General features: G+C 49.9%; 6 protein-coding genes across 6 annotated transcripts; 3 read left to right on the forward strand and 3 right to left on the reverse strand.

Moving 5' to 3' along the window:
* Nucleotides 1–593: 593 nt before the first annotated feature.
* Nucleotides 594–3,035, reverse strand: P153DRAFT_381171 (uncharacterized protein; the record flags this gene model as incomplete). The annotated part of the gene is made up of 6 exons (XM_033670020.1): nucleotides 594–800; nucleotides 853–969; nucleotides 1,025–1,252; nucleotides 1,300–1,428; nucleotides 1,474–2,955; nucleotides 3,009–3,035. 6 exons carry the CDS (start codon nucleotides 3,033–3,035, stop codon nucleotides 594–596), a joined length of 2,190 nt encoding a protein of 729 aa, XP_033528386.1.
* A 4,895-nt stretch (nucleotides 3,036–7,930) lies between these two features.
* P153DRAFT_330732 (HET-domain-containing protein) lies at nucleotides 7,931–10,857 on the reverse strand. The gene is made up of 4 exons (XM_033665438.1): nucleotides 10,365–10,857; nucleotides 8,825–10,304; nucleotides 8,546–8,774; nucleotides 7,931–8,498 (listed from the first exon to the last, which is right to left on the reverse strand). The coding sequence occupies exons 1-4, from the start codon at nucleotides 10,836–10,838 to the stop codon at nucleotides 8,054–8,056; spliced, it is 2,628 nt and encodes an 875-aa protein (XP_033528387.1). The 5' UTR covers nucleotides 10,839–10,857; the 3' UTR covers nucleotides 7,931–8,053.
* Nucleotides 10,858–11,206: 349 nt separating this feature from the next.
* On the forward strand, nucleotides 11,207–13,775 carry P153DRAFT_409360 (uncharacterized protein; the record flags this gene model as incomplete). The annotated part of the gene is made up of 4 exons (XM_033672068.1): nucleotides 11,207–11,320; nucleotides 11,372–11,460; nucleotides 11,517–11,739; nucleotides 11,800–13,775. The coding sequence occupies 4 exons, from the start codon at nucleotides 11,207–11,209 to the stop codon at nucleotides 13,603–13,605; spliced, it is 2,232 nt and encodes a 743-aa protein (XP_033528388.1). The 3' UTR covers nucleotides 13,606–13,775.
* Nucleotides 13,776–13,944: 169 nt separating this feature from the next.
* Nucleotides 13,945–15,122, reverse strand: P153DRAFT_280397 (GroES-like protein; the record flags this gene model as incomplete). The annotated part of the gene is made up of 2 exons (XM_033663072.1): nucleotides 13,945–14,922; nucleotides 14,997–15,122. Coding segments are annotated over 2 exons (1,104 nt in total), but the record flags the coding sequence as incomplete, so codon positions are not given.
* Nucleotides 15,123–15,652: 530 nt separating this feature from the next.
* P153DRAFT_427880 (general substrate transporter) lies at nucleotides 15,653–17,670 on the forward strand. The gene is made up of 3 exons (XM_033672686.1): nucleotides 15,653–15,925; nucleotides 15,974–16,671; nucleotides 16,734–17,670. Exons 1-3 carry the CDS (start codon nucleotides 15,709–15,711, stop codon nucleotides 17,436–17,438), a joined length of 1,620 nt encoding a protein of 539 aa, XP_033528390.1. The 5' UTR covers nucleotides 15,653–15,708; the 3' UTR covers nucleotides 17,439–17,670.
* Nucleotides 17,671–18,252: 582 nt separating this feature from the next.
* On the forward strand, nucleotides 18,253–20,628 carry P153DRAFT_306788 (MFS transporter-like protein). The gene is made up of 4 exons (XM_033664640.1): nucleotides 18,253–18,508; nucleotides 18,569–19,016; nucleotides 19,074–19,423; nucleotides 19,471–20,628. Exons 1-4 carry the CDS (start codon nucleotides 18,335–18,337, stop codon nucleotides 20,203–20,205), a joined length of 1,707 nt encoding a protein of 568 aa, XP_033528391.1. The 5' UTR covers nucleotides 18,253–18,334; the 3' UTR covers nucleotides 20,206–20,628.
* Nucleotides 20,629–21,076: the final 448 nt, after the last annotated feature.

Consider the following 21,076-nt stretch of genomic DNA (forward strand, 5'->3'; position numbering starts at 1 on the left):
ACGTAAAATCATGTGTTTGCGAGGTATGAGAAGATGGAGTGCATTGGAAGTGGCACGCGTTGATGTTGGAGATCAAATATGATACACGACAGTGAGGTAGATGAATGGATAGCGAGGCTTTCCTTCAAGCTGGGAGTAGATAGTAATTTGACGTTGTGTTTGCGTGTTCGCGGGTCTGCGTGTCAATGTATGTCAAAAAGTTTCTTTCATGAGTAGATTTTTCCCCAAAACGAAATTGGATCAGGATCCATGTACAAAGCATGGTCTCGAACTGCTCTCGGAGACAATGCGAAGAGATGGGCACATTGCAGTAATGACATGAATCAAGTAGGGTGTTTTGAATAGAATATATTGATTTTTATGTTAGGTCTTGTTGCTTCTCTGCAAGATGATCTGGGTACATGTTCTCATGTGCTGCGCAACACCCGACTGTCGTACTGTACATTTGGAGCAGCCTCTCTGCCATAAGCCTTCTCGAAATTACACAAGATCATGTATCGTCAACAGGCCATTGTGCTTTCGAATCCCCGAAAGATCGCACATCCATCGTAGAAAACCTAATACATACACGTCGAGAGAATCTTCGAGGATGTTCACCATTTCAGGCCAGTCAGACGTTCCCATTCTTTAACCAAAGCCGAAGACTTGAGCTCGGGGAACTTTTCTCTGTGTATGAATGCAACAGAACGCAGCACTCTGTCGAGTCTGTGCCGTCTCGTGTTGTTGTCGCAATTATGATCACCGACGATCCCGTTCAAGTAATCCTGAAATACCGTATTCTTGCGTCCACAAATAGTCCTCTAGCACAAATCAGCAAGTTTGCATAATAATTCACAAACTCAGTTACTCTACCATTGAAAGGCCGCGTTGGTGCAACGATAAGGTCATAGTGGCTCTGGTAATGGAAGAGGACTCTTTGTCGAGACTCATGCGCCGATCACACACACTGTCAACCACAGTTGATAGAATCTGTTCAATGCATTAACAGAGGGTATTCTTGATTTATGAAAAGTGCAATTCCTACAGGTTTGATATGAGTAAAGAAGAACTCATGCTGCTTCAACTCTACGAAGTTGAAAAAGTTCGCTAATACCCAAGGAATTAAGTTTTCTTCCAACATCATTCTCGACTGCTCGGGAAACCACTTGGATTTGGGATTAGGTATGCATGCCATAAGTCTGACTTGTAGTGAGAACCGCGTGATAGTTTTGATGGTACCGTCATGTTGCACCACGTTGATCGAGTTGATCGACTAGTGTCTGTTAATAACCCCCACAACGGAATCGAAAATATACATACTTTATCAGATATCCGCTCGAACAATCTCTCCATAATCATATACACTGAATCTTTGAAATCCTGCAAGTTGATTTGACTGTGCCCTATTAGGAAGTCGACGATTGGAGTTTGGGGTCTTTTCTGGGGAGCCTAAATTCTTAGCCCACGTCTCTAATACATTGGAGATTAACACACCTTAGCTTCAGTCGCGAGATCGTGACCTCCAGCGTCATGAGAGCCGTTCTTCCCAGCCAAGGCTACCCTCTCCTTAGTAGATAGTTGCTGGAAGGTAGTAGCGGTCGCTGTGAACCGGCCTTCATGAGACCGAGCTTCGGTCCCTGAGGCTTCTACTACCACTTCATCATTAGCAGTAGCTTCGCGTTTGATGAGAATCTCGTCTGAATCTGGCAAGCCAACGATGTCTTGCGGTTTGTTTGCGGTACTAGATCTGCCTGCAGCTACCCTTGTAATGGGTGCCGGTGTTGCGGTGTTGCGGTGCCGATAGCTAGAAGGTGTCTCGGTCCGGACCAGCATTGTCACATCGCCACTGCGCAGCTTCCGGAGACTGTCGTCCCACTTAGCGTGATCCTTATCCTCCATGTCGTCGAACATCGACTGAATCTTCTTTCGAAGTTCTTTACGCTTTGGCGTAGGATCCAGTCCAAACTGTCTCTGCGCAATAGGTAACGCATGGAACGCAAAAAGATCGGTAGTGCGCTTAAAGACATCAAGTATTGCGTCGCGACTAAGATTTTCGGGGTCGATATCCCAACGCCATGTAGACGACACCTTCTTCTCCTTGTCGTCCGGCGGTTGCTCTTCTTGAGATTGCACAACCGATTCAGCTGGAGCTACGGGAGTGTCCATCTCCGTCTCTGTACCTTGAGCTGCATGGTCTTGCTCCTGCAGTCGCTTGCGTGACTTATCTTTCTTGCGTCTCTTGCCTTTCTTGCGGGGCGGCGCAGGTTCCTCTTCAGACGACTCGTCGGAACTTTTGGCAGCATCATCTTCGACTGCAGTTGAGGCCTCGCTATCCAGGATTGCATTTTTGTCTTCTGTTGACTCTTTCAGACCTTCGCCGTTGGCCAGTAGCTCTGTTGAATTGCATGGAACCCGGCTCCTCAGGCGATTCAAGCTGTCTATCACATAGCCCAACACGTCATCCCCAACGTTCTCGCCGTGAAGCTTGGCACTAGCTGCCATGATGGACGAAACGGTTGCATCGACTTTAGACGAGGTGTCCAGGTATTCAGCCAACATCCACACAACTCGGTGGACCATCTCTGATCTGAAGATCTCTACCATTTTGGTAATGTTGGCCTCTGGTGCCTTTTCGTGACGCATGTTATCCTCGAGAACCTGAATTCCCAGCTCTTCAAGTACCTTTTCAGGGAAACATATCTTGACGAGACCCTGGACGGCTCTCTTGAATACATCGTTGTCCAGGTCTGTTGACGAGGAGATGACCTTGACGCGAAAAGTCCAGTCGTCGCTGGTTGGCAAAAATGTTGCACTGCTGTTGCCTTTCGGGAGGTATGGGTCTCTGTCGCCGCGGAAGACCGACTTAGCTCGAGGAGGCTGCTGGCTGGCGGACTTTCGCTGTGAGTGAACAGAGGCGCTGGAAGAAAGGCGACGCGTCCGTTTCACGTGGCTCTCGCGATGAGGTGACCCTGAGCCCTGTGGGAGGTCAGTGTTTTTCTTCCAGAGCCACATTGAGCGCTCACGCTTACTCGTTGTCTCTTGGAACCGCTCGCCATAACGTCGAGAGCTTGGGCGATGTCGTTGGTAAGAACTTGATGTGAAGTGCGAGCCTGTTCGGCTGCAGGAGGAGCGAAGTACTCAGGTATGGCGAATTGTGGTGAGTGCTGGTGAAGTCAAGGATCGGTGAGACTGGCTAGACCAGGCCAGCAGCCTATAGATATTTTACACAAGCCGCCACTCGCAATGATCACCAGTCTCGCGATTTAGAGAAGAGTGGAAGGTGCGAGGACTGTTGCAGCAGTAAGGAAGGTGGGGCACTGTCACGCGACGCTATTGGACCTCGCACTTGCTAGACTTAACGTTCTTTCACCTTGCAGTGTGTATCTCATCTCAGCTACAGACGGACCGTGAAACAACTTTTGAGATGTTTCGTGCCGCTCAGAACATATGAAGCTATACATGAACTTAGCTAAGCAAGGTCGGATAGCCAGGTGTTATATGTGTTGAACACTACACCATTTCTCAACATCAGTGGTATACATGATAATGACACAAAAGCGACGGAAATACAGAAACGAGACTATGAGGTATCTTTGATCTCTGGTGACATATGGAAACAGATCTACTCGCGTGTATGGAGAGGATTCAGAAACTTTCCGTAACGAAGATGAATAGAGGATCGCTTCGTGAAAACAAGGTAGACATTTGTCCGTGTATTTAGTTTTTGTATGATGGTACTTCCATCATGATACTCTGAAGGCGCGCAGAGTATCCTCGTTCAAACAAAGAAATATCAAGTGGAAATCAAGACGGTAAGGTGATATGACGAGGATGGAAGAAGGCGAAGTGATTTTGGTCCGGCGAAGTTCGAGTGACGTCGGAGATTACGCGTGTTCACGTGCAGATGCGTGTGATCGTACATCCTCGGTCGACCATACAGGAAGAGATAAGACTCAAACAAAGACCTCTTGAGTGGAGTGAATAATCGCCGGATATAATGATGTGTCAAACATACTCACATTGCGGTGGTGAATCAACATCGTTCACCATGAAGGGGAGAGAGTTTGCCAAGATTTCGTTCGCAGATCCACCTAAACTTTCTCTAGGTTTCCCAGCCACGATCCACCACGCCGTTCAGCACGTCGAACCGTCCCGTGCACACTGTCACGACCATTCTTTACAAGATGGCCCCAATGGCGCCACCTCCGGCGCGTATGCGACTGTCTGTCAAGGTGCTTGCATTGAAAGCGGAAAACGCCCATGGACCATTTCGTGATGAGGCAGTTGCTGCGTTCCAAGAGGCGAACCTTGCCCTGCCTGTACAGCTGAACGAGACTCTGGAGAACGTGTGGACGCTCATAGAGCAGCGATACAAGGAAAACTACCTGTCTCCTGCGCAACGGGCGTGAGTCGAGTCAAGCAAGCGATGCGATTGCATGCACTAATTTGGTCTTGTAGGGCATTCACTATCAAGCGGCTGCAAGATGCCTACGACTGCGATCTCGACCTGAGCGACACGGTCGGTGCCATATTCGAAGGCGAGACAGACCAGAGCAAGCGCATGATCAAGGTCGTTCCTGCCTATGTCAATCGCGACTTCTCCGTACCCGTCACGTCCAAACTTATACCTGCCCACCTCCAACAAGCACGAAAACGCAATCGCGAGAGCAGCGAGGGGAGGGCGAACAAGAGGCAGCGGTCGGAGCTTCCTCAGCCGGAGGATGCGCAGAAGATTCTCGACATTGCGCGCGACCAGCCCATCCCATCCACCGAGTCGGAGCATGGCAGAGAAGAGGGCGTGGGACATGTGGGAGCGACAGGCCACTCGAGTCGATCACCGTCGGCAGGATCGCCTGTGTTCGTCAACGGTGTCCAAACCGGACAAGCCGAATTTGGCCTGGACGTAAAGGAGGAGTCGCCAGAGCTCGGCCTCCCACTCCCGCAGACCGCTGCCACCGCCGCGTCCTCTGGCAATTCATTGGCAAAGCCGCTCGTACCAGCATCTCAACCCTTGCCCCGTGAACGCCAATCGTCCAAGGCTCGATCAAATACACCCCGCGCATCATCTGAAGAAATCCCTATCCCGCAGTTCGACGATGAAGTCCTGGAGACGGACTACCTTGGTTCGGAAGACGTGCACATGCATGATGTTCCTGAGCCGGTCAGTCAGGAAGTCGCTGTGTCGCTAAAGTTGGACACACAGGAAGCAGCTATAAACCAGTCTCCAAAGTCGACTTCCCAATCGCCTGCATTTAGCACTCCTCCTGTTGCGACGAAGCGCAGAGATGTGTATGATGTTCCTAGTTCGCCCGAATTTCTCCAGCTTTCGTCAAAATCAAAGAAGACCTATGGCCGTTCGCCGCACAATTCGAAGATGCTACAAAGAGGAGCAGATCTTCTCAACCAGTCGCGACTATTGTCTGCGGGTAGCAATACGCAGAAAGCGGCACCGAAATCACTCTCTGAGAAGGCATATGCGTTCCAACTGCCAAAGCCCGACGACATAGAATCTACCCCGCAGGAGGCTACATCCAACTCGCGACGGGGGAGCCATTCCGGACATGTCGACGATCAAGAAGACCTAACCGACGCTTTCCTCGGTGAGACTATACACCAGACTCCAAGCAGGAGCACCTCAGCGAACACAGCCAAACCGGGTAGTCTCAAGAAACCTACCAGAAAATCGCTACCACTGACTCCGTCGCAAGCGAGGCGTAACGTGCAGTTTGACGTATTGGAAGATCTAACAAAAGTCACACCAGCACGGCCAAGTTTGAACGTGGGGAATAGCGTTACACCAGCTACCGCCTCCAGCAGTTCCAAGAACACCAAACTCACGCCCAAAAATCAAGCGAGACTGAACTCCCTGCAAGCGAAGATAAGAACACCTTCTCTGACTGCGAAGCCGAGAACAACTTCGCCAATGGTGGTGATCAGTAATGGCTCACGTCCGAGCTCTTCTCATTCTGAGTCCAACGCCAGCTCTATTGGTAGAGAAGTGTTAGCACCAGTGCCGACCCAAACTCCCCAACAATCCACGGAAAAGAACAATATCTCTCCTCAATCAACGGAAGTTAGCACAATCATTACCGCTCAACCATCTCTCCATGCAGCATCCTCGCAAAGAACTCCGATTAGAAGTCCGGTTCCATTGCCAGAGAATGTCAGATCGGCGACGCCGAGTGGAACCGCTACTTCAAAGGGAGACTCACTTGCGCCTGGGAAATCTGATACGTTTAAAAAGCCAGCTCTAAGATTACCAAGCAATAGCCTTACACGGAGACAGAGTTCGCAATCCTCTGACAGACGGAGCACACCCTTACGAAACGAAGTACCCGTAACGGGCAGCCCAAAGCAACTCGCTAACCCCAAGTCGGACGTTTCGATTAGACGTTTGTCAGGGTCAAGCAACTCTGAACCCATCCCGATCCGCAGTGCGGTTCCTTTGCCTGATAATGTGCGGCGTTCTTCGAGTAACAATAGCTCGCAAGCCACTCAGCAGATAAATGGCGCTGGAAGAACTCAACATTCTAGCATTACCCCAAAGTCTTCTACGCCGGTAGCAGCGCCCGCTAAGCGACGCGGTCGCCCCCCAAAGAACAGTGTTTCCAGCTCAGCACCTGTCCCACAATCGACTCCAGCAGCTCGAGTTACCGTGAATCCCAAACCAGTCCGACCTAACCCGGCAGCTACTCCTGTAGCTAAGAAGGAAGTAGAGCAAGTCCTTGTGATCTCCAGCGGCGAGTCTTCGACAGATTACTCTGATTCAGATGAAGAGGAGCCTCAGCAGGTGCCCAAAACGCAAGATTTGAATAGGACTCTAGATAATCAAATCTCCGAGGTGGAAGGCACTGGCGAGATCACTAAGACGAACAGTGATGCCGTTGTGGAAAACGATGTGGATGCGCAGGAGGAGACGGTACAGAACACCGCCCCATGGAACTCACAGTCGTGGGGATTCCAAGGACTCGATCCATCAAAGAGCGCAAGCGTCCAGCCTAACGAAAGCGCAAAGTCAAGACAATCCAAGGAACCGACCAATTCCGAGTTTGAAGCCGAAGATGAAGACGAGACCAAATCACGATCTGAAAGTGCTGCCGCTTCAACACGATCATCGCCTGTTATGTCTCGTGCACCAGCGCGTTTCCTAAGCCATACCCCAACCCCTGACGCATCTGAGAGCGAAGACGAGGTAGAGGAGACCCCAGCCTCGGCTCCAAAATCTACACCCACAAATGCCAAACTGGAAAGTGAAAGCGACACGTCATCGTCGGACGAAGAAGAGGAGGAGGAAGAGGAGGAAGAGGAAGAAGACGTCGAAATGCCCGACGTCTCTCTGGAACCATCCTCCGCAGCAGTTCCCTCCTCACCGCCCTCACGCAAGCCACCATTCTCAACGCCTCTTGTTCCAGAAACAAGCCAAATTCCCGCGTCTCAATACGCATCGTCGCAATCTGTGTCCGCTCAAGCATCCGGCCGTCGCCGTCCTACTGTGAAAGGATCGTACTCGAGATTCAAGAATGTTAGCGAGTTATTGCAAGAACAAGCAGAACAGTCTGGTTTACCAAAGAAGTCGCTTAACCAGAGCACACAAGTTTCTAGCCAGCCGATTATTAAGGCGACGCCCCCAGTCCCGAAAGCGACGAAATTCGGCGTCGGACTGGATGAGGACAGTAGTTCCAGTAGTTCTAGTAGTGAAAGTGATTAGGTATACATCAGACATCGATGTGGAGGTGTAGTGAGGTTTGAGATTTAGATTTGGGACTGCACGTTCGAGGCATTGCAAGAGCGAGAGATCTCATTTGGATGGGTGGAGTTGGTACGAGCACCGTTTTAGCGTAAGCGTTTACGTCTTGTCTTTTGTGTACGGTTCAGCGGGTTCAAGCAAATAAATGTGTTCGATGCTCATGATGCATATCAGTCATTGTTCAAATCATTAATTCATAATCACATCATCGCTATGAGGACACCAACTTCATAAAATGTTACGTCGAGTTCCGGTCGACACACGTGAGCAAATTCTTCGACAGAACAGGAAAGGGTGCACGTCACGCACGATCAACTCGCATCGCTGTCAACCAAGCAGCACGGTCTTAACAGATGGACCAGGCTCAACGGCGTCCTCCAGAGCCGACTCAAGAACCTGCCCTACTCCGCGGCGCTCAGCAATCCCCTCATGCCATACCGCATGCAGTACCCAGAACAACTTCCACGGGCGTTCTGTATTGGCGTCTTCCAGCTCGAAGAGCGCAGAGCCAACGGTCGGCGTGTGGGAGTGTGCGATGATGAGTAGCTCGATTTGGGAACCTGGTGGGTCCAGTGATTCGGTGTTGTCGGGGTGAAGGGAGCCGATGAGATTGCCGGTTTTGGATAAGAGAGGGGTGCCGGGGATGCGGTCGAATGGAGACGTGAAGGTGGGATCTGCGGGTTGTGATTGACGAGACTTTGTTTGGGATGGTCCGAGAGTGAGATGTAGAGATATGGTTATGAAGTGTAGAACTGTGTAGGGTGGGAAATTGCTGTTTTGATGTCAGTTGTCAGTCTTTGCATTCTTTTGAAAACTCACGGCATGGCAGAAGTATCTGGGGGTGGTTCTGCACTGTCTTCGGTCTGTCTCGCGATGTTGGACCTGCAGGCTTCCATATGGATGTCGGTTACTGGCAATGTTCCTTCCGCCTCTACTTTGCCATAAACGCGTGGGCGTCGGAACCTGACTGCATCCCGTTCGTCGGGGCTTTGAAGTTGATCTGGTCGAGGACCTACTGTAGATTTGTTCTCGATGGCGCCTCGAACACCTAACAAATATTAGTGTCTCACAGCTGGTCAAGCAGCGAGATGATCTTACGTATGAGACGGCAGGCCATCCAGTTCTGCATCGCCCACTTTTCGGAACTTTGATCCATGCGGGACAGCAGCCTGTCAAACTCTGCTTGGCTATTGGCTGAGTTAAGGGCCTTGATAGAGAATCCACGCAAGGGTCGTGACTTTTTCGCGGTGTCGTCCTCCCTTTCGCCCAAGCTACTGGGGATACGGTCCCACAGAGGCACGTCACCACTGCTGCTTCCACCAGAACACCACGGTGTGCTGTTATACTTAGGGTCTCGTAAAGGGTCTTGTTCAACCATGGGAAAAACGTTCTGATGGCCTTTTATCAGTTCAAGCAGTAACGAAGGCAGTTCGTAAGGGCGATATGTCAGGTCCTCAAGATTAGTTGGTACAGTTAAAGCACCCCACTCCACGATTCGGGCATGTTTCAGGTATTTGAGAATGTTCGCTGTATCCCGCGTTCCTGTTGAAGTTCCAGTTTCTGTCTTGTCGTACCATATAAAATTTTCCCGTGGCCACATGATCTGTCCTTCCCATCCAGCCCACGAAAAACTTGCGAATCTGTCTCGTCGTCGCAGGTCTCCTTTGGAGGCGATAAAGAGGATGAAGTGATCGAGGTAGTATCCGGGGAGCCCCTCGACCAACAAAGTTTCCATACCGGTGGCCATCGGACGAGTAACTCCAACAAGAGCTCGAAGAGCATCACCATCGCTTCTTAACTTGCGAAACGAGAAGTTCTCGCAGAGTTTTTGATATGCCCAGGCAGAAGGCAAGAAGCCTTCGATCGGATCGGGAATACGGCTGATGTTACTGTCATCTGCGTCTAACCAGTCAGTCCATCGATCAGCACACGTCTCCTCACTCCAGTTCGCCTCCTGGCATCTGTAATACGCCTGTCCGTTGAGGAAGACGACCGTCCGTCGAGGAAGAACGAGTTCTTGCATCGTCCATCCACGTTCGTTGTAGATAGACCTATTGAGATGCCAGTCGACACCATGAACGATCGCCATCTTGATGTTGGGCGTGATACATCTGATCGCTTGTTTCCTTTGTTTGCTCTCGTCAGACTGACCCACTCCGGGTAAGCCTGCATTTGCGTCGGATCCTGAAGCCGCGGCAATGGTGAAGTATGAACCATGATAGATTGAGTTCATCATTTCGATGCCTAAGCTTACGTCTTCCGCGTCGTCTTGTACCAAGCAAAGGGCGTCAACCCAGAGGAATCGTTCTCCCATTGCTTTCACAAGTTCAATGGCATCGTTGATGGTCCTAGGAAGATCATTTCGTATGCCCTCCAAGCTGCCTTTCTGTAGCAGTCGTTCGTAATTATGCATTTGGAGCTTAAACATTGGTAGCTGCCCCCAGACGTAGCTCAGCGCTACGTATCTGACTTCTAGGGCTACGTGTCGTATACAGCCGTGTTTGAGGTCGATGACTCTAAAGTTCGAGGTGGCGCTTTCATTAAATCTTCCTTTCCACCTTTTAACCATTTCATTATTCTTGAACTGCAGTCAGAACCGTTGACACTTGGGGGGGGAGGGGGTTATGGATATACGAACCTTATCCTCTTCCTCCAGCATGGATGGAGAACACGACTCATGTCGCTCTTGACAAGTCTGCACCCATTTCTTGATCCTTGACACATCAACCTTAGACTCAAGAACAACTCTGGCAGTGTCTGGTCCTCCAGCTTGAACATCATTCTCGGCCACGAATTCAATGCGCGTGCCCAGGCGAGAGGGGTACGAAAGACGAAATGAACACTCGCCCGGGAAAACCAGAACGCTAATCACTTGCTCAGGATTGATGACCTTGTTGTCACCTGGCCTAGCATCCTCCGCGATGGCGATAGCCACCAACTGGCAAAAGTTGCACTGCGTGTGTTGTTGCAACTCACGCCATGTGCCGAGATACCAGCTTCCGTCGTCGCTGGTGGATGGGAGATGCGCGATCAGCTGCTCGTGAGACGGGAATCGACCACCATCCAGATGAATCGCGTTCAGCTTTTTGCAGAATTCAGTACAGAGCTCCATCGTGGCGTCTTGTCGAGTTTGTTCAGCTTGCCGGATGAACTGCCTCTTGCCTGCGACGCTACACGATGTCGCTTAACTCCCATCCTGGTCGACAACAGAACAGATCTTTTGACGTTCATTGATATACATGTAGGCTATAAAAGGCCAGATCATGCTGTTTCAGATTTGTGATTTCAATAGCAACGACAGTAAACTTATCCATCCACCCTGACGAACGCGTCCCGTCGCGTCGGATGGAGGTGAAAGTAACTTTGTGGGGTAAGAACGCGCTAGTGGGTTTAGTGTAAGTTAGCGCAGGTTTGTCATCATCGCGCCTTCTCTCTCTCTGCAACATCGGATATGTTACCTTACCTTGTTTTTCATTCATTATGACTTCGACTCCTACCACAGCTCGCGCGTCGTCTGACGACTGGGGTGGGCGCAATCCGCTTCCGACACGAGTCAGTAAGGCCTGCGACAGGTGCCGCCGCAACAAGAGTCGAGTTAGTCTTCGTAACAAAGCAAGTAATGTCCTTTGCTGAAAATTCTACGAGTGTGATTCATATCGGCCTTGCTCGCTTTGTTGTCGGGCGAACGTCGAATGCTCGTCTGGGGTGAGCGAGACCACAAATCGTGCTCACAAGTGAGCCCCAAGGGTACATGTTCATGTCAACAGTTTCTCTAATTACAATGCAGAAGACGCCGAGCCGATAAATCCCCACCCAGTGAAATCAGTTCCGTGAGGCCTCGAGCGCGCAGTGGTACCGCACGTCATTCCTCTGTGTTGCAATCAGAGGATCCCACTTTAGATCACGATATCACTGTCCTGGAGACTGAAGCAAGCACTACTGTGAACATAGACAGTAGACAACACTCTTTAGATGATGCTGGAGCTGATTCGGCTATGAGTATTGCCCAGAAGGTAATTCCATATCTTTATCTCGTCAGTGTCTCTCGGCCGGTCCGCTGAGTCTTTGAGCAGATATGTTCGCTCAGTAACCTACCCGCATTGAAAAGAACGACATCTGCGATCCCCGGAGGCGATACGTTCTCTAAATCCGCGCCATCTCGCTATGATCGGGCTCAACGACGTCCAATAACGTCAGTTCTCGGATTTTCTCTCCCGCCTTCCGACATGATGCGTACACTTCTAGAGGAGTATTTTGACGCCGTCCACTGGTTCTCTTTGGTCATTTACGAGCCAAAGTTTCGCGCCAAGTTTGAATCCCTTGCGGATGGTCTCGCACATCACTCGCAAAAGTCCTTTCTCCTCCTCCTGTCTACAATACTCGGCATTGCTGCGTGGTACAAATCACAGAGAAGCGCAGTCAATGAGACCATCTCGAACACAGAATGGCGAGACTGGGGACTTGCTTTGATCAAAGGTGTTGAAGCGCAACTAATAGACCTGATGGACCAAAGTTCGATTTCATCCGTCCAGACGTGTGTTTTGCTTGGGTCGTATTATGTTTATCATGGTAGGCCCACCCTGTCTTTTGCGTTGTTGGGTGCGACTATAAAGACAGCTCAGGCTCTTGCACTTCATAGAGAGACTTTGCGAGGCGAGTCACAAAACATCGAAGAACGAAAGCGTGTCTGGTGGACAGTGTACACGTGGGACCGATTTGCGAGCGTAACCTACGGCAGGCCCCTTGGCATAAACGACAAAGATTGCAACGTAAGTCATCCTTCTGACGTATTTGAATCGCCATTCTTCACGAAAGATCGCATCCAAGGGTCTGATGGTGTCATTTGCTATTCGACCTATCAACGAGAGTTGAACAAGTTATATATGATTGCCTCGGCAGTAATCGAAATCATCTTCGGGATACGCGCCGTAGGATGTGTCAAGCAAGTAACCCTTGCGCATATTGCAAAGGTCACCGAGAACCTCTGGGCTTGGCGGACTCGTTTACCGACTCATTTAAGCCTCGATCTTGAACGCGACTGCCGGCCGCATCCTTCAGCAACTGAAAGAGTTCATCACTTACAAGCACTGTCCCTACAACTCACATTTGACAACTTGCTTATCATCATACATCGTCCATTCTTAGCGCAGCAAGTCGAACAATTGCTCCAAACCCAGCCAGAGGACGAACACTGCCCCGCACAGGAGGTACTGGCTATTGCCGGAGACATGGAGTCTCCTCGGTCATGTGCAGATCAGTCCAGCGGTCATCCAAGCTCTTCCATCTCAAGTACTGAGCAATGGTGGAATGCGGCGGTAAGGACTTCGAAAGTAACTCAAATGCCACAACTCGCTCAACTAGCGACGGAAAGCCATCTGGTCGCTTTTCTAGCCATCAATTTGTTCAATTCTGCGATAGTCATGGTCGTCATGGCACTCTCTAGCCCCCTTTCCAATCGCGCGCTGGAAGTCAAACAAATTGTCACACGCATATTTCGACTGCAAGAGATCCTTGGAAAGCGCTCTATGCTCCCAAAGCAAAACAACGCTGTTCTGAGGGACATTATACGCATGTTACTCCAACGTGAAGCAGAAGCTATGTTGGCTCCGGTACGACCCTCGAAAAGGCCAAGGGCCGAGAACGCTATCGAAACTTCATCGCCGTCGGACGTGGTGTCTATTTCTGTCGAGGATACTCTTCGTTTGCCACTTCAACTACCGTCCACTGGAGCCAGAAATGATCCAGGAGATATGCAGCATATGGAGGCTGACGATGTCTTGCGCTTGAACGAAAGTTTAGCATCAGTGCAAAGAGGTAATGCCCGCCTGTTCATTGACAGATTGAGAACATATATTCTGTGCAAAACATCGTTATGCTAATACATAACGCGTGTCTAGTGTTGCCATCCGGGTTCGACAACCTTCAGTGCGACTCTTGGGCCGGTAGCGTGGAGTATGATCAAGTGCACATCCAGTCGAATGGTGTGTCTGACACAAGCCATGAATCATGGGACCGTTCTGAGTTTCATGATTATGGCAACAGCACCGCAGTGGGACCTGCTAATGATGAAAATGGGCTTGACGCCACGGGAAATGGGCTGTACTGGTTTTGGGATTCGGTCTGGAGTGGTGCTCAACAATAATCCTGGTAAATATTTTGAGACAGCGTCCAACGTATGTCCTCAATTTCGATTACTGCCTCCAAACAACACTATCTGGTTATGGTATATGAGTGTCCACAACTTCTTCGGTACTATTTGCCAGAACGACATCAACGCCAGGCCCATATATAACCGTCTTTATACCGTTCTTGTTTGAGACGTTGATAAAGGCTTCTTTCGCCTCCGCGAACGTATATTCGTGCGAAATGAGACTCTTGAGGCAGATCCGCCGAGATCGCAGTAGGTCAATCGCGAGTTTGTAGTCGCCTGGTCCATACCGAAAGCTGCCCTTCAGCGTAGCTTCCTTATCACAAATCTGACCGATTGGAAATGCGATAGTTGGAGAACCAAGTCCAGCTTGTACAAAGATCCCACCGCGTTTCAAAGCGCACACACCACTATTGATGCAAGGTTGTGCTCCAGTAGCATCGATTACAACGTCTCCTCCTCTCTCCAGCCCTGTACTGGCAAGCATGGCCTCGGCGTTGTGTTCCGGCGACTGTAAGCCCATCTTGTACGTTGAGGTGGCGCCGTATGTTCTCGCGAAATCTAACCGAGCATCTACGACATCCACAGCCACTATTGTAGTTGCGCCAAATGCGTGTGCTACGGCACAGCACAACAATCCTATCGGGCCGGCGCCGAAGACAATGATGGATTTGCCTTGGAGGTCACCAGCAAGTTTGCAGACGTGTATTGCAATGCTCAAAGGCTCCACCAACGCGCCTTCCTTATACGATACGTGCGACGGGAGCTTGAAACAGCATTCTTCGGGGACACAGTACACAGTCGACAGTGTACCGTCGTAGGGTGGAGTAGCAGCGAATCGCATTGACTCGCAGAGATTGTATCGGCCACTCCTACACGCTTCGCATGTGTTGCAAGATATGCCAGGCTCGAGCGCAACGCGGTCCCCAACGGACAAGTTCTTCACATCAGGCCCGCATGCCTCCACGATGCCTGCAGATTCGTGACCTAGGACGATAGGAGAGTCCACGATGTAGTTGCCGATACGACCATGTTGCCAATAGTGGATCTGCTCAGACCGCTGGTGAGCATATAGCACATTATGTGCCCAAAGCTTGGAGAAGAAAGACAGGAGATACATACATCGGAACCGCAGAGCCCAGTGGCTATGATCCTCACGATAACATCTCTGGATGTGCGGAACGTTGGGATGGTCCGCTCCTCGTAACTAAACTCGAGAGATGGTGACAGCACCAAGGCACGATTAACCTGGAAGTTGATCGATTAGCGAGCGGCTTCTCAACATGAGACGCGACTGACATGGCCTGCCTTGGCGCTTGACTGGGCTGGGTTTGTTCCAACGGTCCCAGGCATTGCGAGTTATTACGTCGGTGAAGGATTATATTCTCTCTGATTGATGAAACTTTGGAGCAAGTTGATCGAGAACCAAACAGAGCGACGCATGGCTACATAAACGAAGTACTCTCAGTTCATGCGAATTGTCCATCAACGCGATCGTGTATCGAACTTTCGGTTCCGGCGGGTTCAGTCTTGGAATTGTGCGGTTCCGGAGTGAATCATGGTTCCGTAGTGCCGGAGTTCTATCCGCACCAATTATCTGGGGCGAAAACATGAGCATCGTGTTTCTGTGTGTCAGTCCGGCGGAACCGAAACCCACCCCATGAAAGCATCTACTGGCATGCGTAATGGGCGTTTTCTTCTCCATGGGGTGGAATCTGGGGTAGTAGAAAAGGCTCATCCATCCCCAATTTTCTCAACGCATCAACTTGTAGTCGATCAATCGACACAGTCTATACTCTGATTGACCGTTCTTCACTCAATTCGAACATTCGCCATGTCTCTGAGACGATCTTCTGCTGCGGCACAGAATGCTGCTATCAAAGCGCGTTCGTCCGCTGTCGCTGAACAAATCGCAGGACAGGAGAGCTGGTTTGAGAAGAAACTCAAGCCAAGGAAAGTCAACGCTCGATACCCAATCAAAGGCTCTATGTTGCTCTATGCCACATGCGGCTTTGGAAGTTTGGGGGATGCGCTCTTTGGGTACAATTCGGGCAAGTCATCTCATTAAATTCGAAAAGTCTGTCGGCTAACAATTCCAGGTATCATGTCCGGCCTGCTCGTAAATCCGGTTTTCATCCGCCGGTTTTACAGTGACTACGGCGGTGCTGACGGTACTACGGCTTCTATCAATCCTTCGATCACCGGCATCAGTGTTTCATGCCTGCAACTCACGGCTGCTCTAGGCGCCCTTCTTGCAGGATGGCTCGGCGACATCATCGGACGAAAGAAGTGTGTCCGCATTGGTGGATTCATCTACTTCTTCAGCGCTTTCATTCAAATGTTCGCCCCTGGATTCGCTACCTTCGTCGCTGGCCGCACGATTCAAGGTCTAGGTGTCGGTTTCCTATCCATGACGGTACCCATCATCCAGACTGAGATTGCAGCTCCCCACGCAAGGGGGCTTATGGTCGGCATCGAGTACACTTTCCTCATTGCTGGATATATGTTGTCATGCTGGGTCGACTATGGTTTCCATTTCATGCTTCCGGCTGAGATGTCTTGGCAAGGTCCATTCATCATCCAGATCATCTTGTCTTTCATCTTGGTCGTCATGTCATTCTTCCTCCCAGAAACACCTCGTTGGCTAGCCAAAAATGGATTTATGCAGGAGAGTCTTCAGACTGTCGCAGACCTACATTCTAACGGCGATACTGAAGCGGTTCATGTTCAGCAAGTTTTCTTGGAGATCCAGGAAGCAGTCGTGTACGAAACGAACCTAGGAAAGTCCACTTGGACAGTAAGCATCCCACAGAGTCACGCACAGTTCTCATGTTACAATGGCTGACAAACTTCACTTAGGAAATGTTCACTCGCTACCGCAAGCGCACCATTGTTGGCATCACCGTGCAGATGTTCGCTCAACTCAACGGAATCAACATCATCTCGTTCTATCTTCCTAGTACGCTCAGCGCTGCCGGCTTTGACGACCGCAAATCTCTGCTTTATACCGCCGCAAACGCCCTTCCGTATACAGCTGCAACAGTCGCGACTTGGTGGCTCGCCGATCGATGGGGTCGAAAGCCTCTCATGATTCTTGGAGGCGTGTTGATGGCCATCCTGTTGGGGGTGGTCTGTGCGTTCACCGAAGCCGACATGGCAGTCCACACCAAGGCCAATGGCCAGTATGCCTTCGTCATGCTCTACAATATCGTCTACGGCTTCACATGGGGGCCAGTTCCGTGGTTGGTGCCTGCAGAATGCTTCCCATTGCGAGGCCGGAGCAAGGGCATGGCGCTCTCGACGACTAGCAACTGGATATTTAACTTCATCATTGGCATGGTATCACCTGATGCTTTTGCTGGAATCGGCGGTTACTTCTACCTTGTCATTGCGGGCTTCTGTCTTTTCTCGGCTGGTCTTGCGCATTTCTACTACGTCGAGACAGCGGGTCATACTCTGGAAGAGATTTCAGTGGCCTTTGGTGATAAAGCGTTTGCGGATAGTGACGAGGAGATCATGGAAACTGCTACGATCGGCGATGAAAAGGCGCGTACCAATGTCTGAGAATATCAAACTGAATACGAACACGCAGCAATACATCTTGGAAAAGCCTGGGAGATCATTCAAGTGTGAGAAGGAATGTTCGGAGTCGATTTGCCTGCGTGGCCCCCACAACATGTGCAGTAAATCTGTCGTTTTCAAAGCTATTATGCAATACATTTGAATTTGAATCGATCACTTGCTATTGTCACTGTTCACTTTCAATATAGAGCAGATACATTCTTGTATATCAACGTAAATCAAGAAAAATACTGGAGCGCTGGTCTATAAAACGAATAACATAGCAAGCTTTGAAAAAAATGAAAAGGTTTAATACAGATCAACTGCCTATGTTAGGCTTACTTTTTCTGACCATCAAGAACGCTGATCCGAACAACCCCCATTAGTTACTATTTTTGGTTAGCAGAACATCAATTTCCCGTAATCCTAGATTTCCCAAAAGGAAGCTCTTCCAATGGTGAAACATAACACCACTGAAGAGGAGTGTAGCAACACGGGACCTGCATAATTTCCCCTATTCCTGAGATCGTGCTTGAGTCGTCGTCGTCGTTTCACTCACTCATCACCACTTCGAAAGACATTCACGTCGAGCCTGAAAACTCGAGTACTCTCATTTATCCTACACTTCCGAGTTTCATCTGCATTATTCTTGCCCTCGAGACTGAGTGTTGATTCCAGCTTTGGGATTTACGGCACGTAGGGCCCACGCTATCCCGATGGGGTAAAGGTTGAGACTTAGCTGCTGACAAGCTTGATGATGTGATTGGCTTCGACACGTCCGTGACGCGATGAAAAAGAGCTGTCAGCATGGACTCCAGCTCCTTAACCGCCTCAATATCGCTATGTATGGAATGGGCTATATCTTGTGTACAAAATAGATCTTGCGCTCACTCTGGAACATGAAGCACACACAGGACACGGAGATGGCTATCTGGCCTACCGAGCAGTCAGATGAAATCGGGACCACAGAGCAAAAGCGGTCAGAGAGCACACCGGAGGAAGGTGTGAGAGTTGAGGACCAAAGCAAGAAGAGAAGCAATCTCCAAATGTTTGCAATCCTCACTGCTCTTTTTGTATGTATCCTCTGGAATTTGTCTCTGCGTACCTTTTGTGCATTCTGACACGGCTACCAGCTTTCCCTCTTCGTAGCCGCTCTTGATGCTACTATTGTCGCAACTGCTGCACCCACCATTGCCCGCGACTTGAATTCGGCAGCTGGCTACACCTGGATTGGTGGTGCTTTCTTGCTCGCGAATGCTGCTTCCGGTCCTATTTGGGCCAAGATGTCCGACATCTGGGGCCGTAAACTCATCATGGTGTCGGCTCTCGCCATATTTTTCGCTAGCTCAGCGGTATGCGCGACGGCGAAGACAATGCAATCTCTGATCATCGGACGCGCATTCCAAGGTGCCGCGGGCGGCGGAATAATCTTGCTAGTTCACGTTTGCGTTAGCGATTTGTTCAGCTTGAGACAGCGAAGCCTGCTGTTGGGACTTACGGAAGGCATCTGGGCGCTGGCTGGAGGAATTGGACCGGTGTTAGGTGGTGTATTTGCGAGCTTAGTGTCGTGGCGATGGTGCTGTAAGTCATTCGTTCGTCATGTATCATCCAAGAGTTAGGACTTACTGACTGACAAAGTCTACATCAATCTCCCCATTAGTGGATTTGCTGCTCTTCTAATTTTGTTATCCTTGGATATCAAGCATGATAACTGTTCGTTCCTCGACGGCATCAAAGCTGTGGACTGGATTGGCATCTTTACCTTCCTTGGGTTCACACTGATGATCCTCCTTGGATTGGACTTCGGCGGAATACTTTTCCCATGGGACTCTGCGAAAGTCATCGCCCTTCTTGTCGTAGGTGGCGTCATGATCTTTGCTTTCATCTATAGCGAGGCACGTCTTGCCAAATACCCGCTCATACCCATGAGCCTCTTCAAACGCAAGACGAACGTAGCGGCATTCTCAGTCGTCTTCTTTCATGGTTTTGTAAGTACTTCTCCACTGTCGACAAAAGCGAAAGGCTGACAGATCAGGTATTTATCGCTGGAGAATACTACATGCCACTGTACTTCCAGTCCGTCCTCGAGGCTTCACCTCTGCGTTCGGGTCTACTCCTACTTCCATTCATCGTAACTGGTGCTATCGGCGGCGTCCTCGCGGGTATTTTCATTCACCGCACTGGTCGTTTCCGCGAGATCATGTGGTTTGGTACTGTCTTTTTATGCATTGGATTCGGCCTTTTCGTCTCTTTTGACGCATACACATCAACCGCCAAAGCTGTTGGCTTCTTGGCTATCGGCGGTCTCGGCTCCGGCATTTTGTTCGAAGCACCGCTTATCGCTATTCAGAGCCAAGTCGAGCAGCAAGATGTTGCGTCCGCAACGTCTACGTTGTCGTTCACACGTAACATCGCCCTGTCTATCTCGACCATCATTGGCGGGACCATTTTTCAAAACACTATGCAGAATCAGGCATCATCCCTTCGTGCTGCGGGCCTGCCCGAGGATCTATTGAACCAGCTAGATGGCGATAGCGCGATGGCAAATGTTATGATACCGGGTACGCTCCAAAACCCCACATGGGAACTAGCTGCAAAGCAAGCTTTTGCTGCGGCAACAAGAAACATGTGGATCACATACACAGTCTTTGCATTCTTGGCTGTTGTGGCTAGTTTGTTCGTCGATGATGCGCACCTGGGGACGGAGCATACAGAAACCGTGACAGGACTGAAAAAGGACCAACCACAGCCAGAAAACGATAGCCCGTGAAGACGACCATCGCGCGCAAAGTTGGTGGTGCAGAGGTTTGTTGTCATGGCTGCAACGAAGGTCAAATGCGGGCGAAGGTCAAGGTCTTGGAGATGGGAATTTGATGTGAGGAATCTATCACACATTGGATAAGATGACGATGTTTGTCAGATATACAACAGGGCGTAGGATTGTAGAGTAGAGTTATCCGTATTCAGAGCTGGTTTGCGAATGTGGTCTGGCTTACTCTCGATATGTTTGCACTTGCGAGAATTTCGGTAATATCACTATGGCTCTATGAATCACGAGATCGTGATCCCCCGTAGGGAGAACGTTATTGGCGGTTCCTGATCCACAACATATTCACTGACCTTTGTCGTAAGACCAAACCCGTAGAGGTAGATATTTGTATGTGTCTTGTAAGAATTTTGTCTCCCATTACTTGAACGACTTTTGGCATTTGTGTTTGCGTTGATTGTTTTGTAAAACAAAAAGTGTCAGGGTGTTGAGAGTATGTCGCGTTGACAAATGGCCATGTACTTCTAGCGTAATATGTTCTTTGCGTTTCCATATGATATTCTATAGCATTAGTGACGAACTTACCATTTGTGAAGGAGGCAACATGATTTTCGAGCATGTGTATACTACCCGAACTTTTGTGATATTTTTGGCAGGCTGCGATGCACCCTTTCACTCGCTTGATTCCATTTTGTGCACCACCCAATCTAAGCCAGCAGTTTTCATCTGTCAAAACAAACCTAAAAACACGCTGTTGGGTCTAAAAATGCATGATATCTCATCTCGATAGATTAAGATTGGCCATTCAAGGCGCGTACAGTCGCTCACGATGAAGCAGCTCGACACCGTGGTGAACAACAGGTCGCCTGCCAGT

Source organism: Dothidotthia symphoricarpi (genome assembly GCF_010015815.1).
Source record: "Dothidotthia symphoricarpi CBS 119687 unplaced genomic scaffold P153scaffold_2, whole genome shotgun sequence".
In the NCBI taxonomy this organism is placed as follows: Eukaryota; Fungi; Ascomycota; class Dothideomycetes; order Pleosporales; family Dothidotthiaceae; genus Dothidotthia; species Dothidotthia symphoricarpi.

Bases quoted from the DNA above. Each gene is read 5' to 3' on its own strand.
- P153DRAFT_427880 (XM_033672686.1), top strand. From the start codon at position 15,709: ATGTCTCTGAGACGATCTTCTGCTGCGGCACAGAATGCTGCTATCAAA. The intron at 15,926-15,973 runs GCAAGTCATCTC...TAACAATTCCAG, and splicing joins GCTCTTTGGGTACAATTCGG to GTATCATGTCCGGCCTGCTC. The intron at 16,672-16,733 runs GTAAGCATCCCA...AACTTCACTTAG, and splicing joins TAGGAAAGTCCACTTGGACA to GAAATGTTCACTCGCTACCG.
- P153DRAFT_306788 (XM_033664640.1), top strand. From the start codon at position 18,335: ATGAAGCACACACAGGACACGGAGATGGCTATCTGGCCTACCGAGCAG. The intron at 18,509-18,568 runs GTATGTATCCTC...CACGGCTACCAG, and splicing joins CAATCCTCACTGCTCTTTTT to CTTTCCCTCTTCGTAGCCGC. The intron at 19,017-19,073 runs GTAAGTCATTCG...TGACTGACAAAG, and splicing joins AGTGTCGTGGCGATGGTGCT to TCTACATCAATCTCCCCATT.
- P153DRAFT_330732 (XM_033665438.1), bottom strand. From the start codon at position 10,838: ATGGAGCTCTGTACTGAATTCTGCAAAAAGCTGAACGCGATTCATCTG. The intron at 10,305-10,364 runs GTTCGTATATCC...CTGCAGTTCAAG, and splicing joins TGCTGGAGGAAGAGGATAAG to AATAATGAAATGGTTAAAAG. The intron at 8,775-8,824 runs GTAAGATCATCT...AATATTTGTTAG, and splicing joins GATGGCCTGCCGTCTCATAC to GTGTTCGAGGCGCCATCGAG.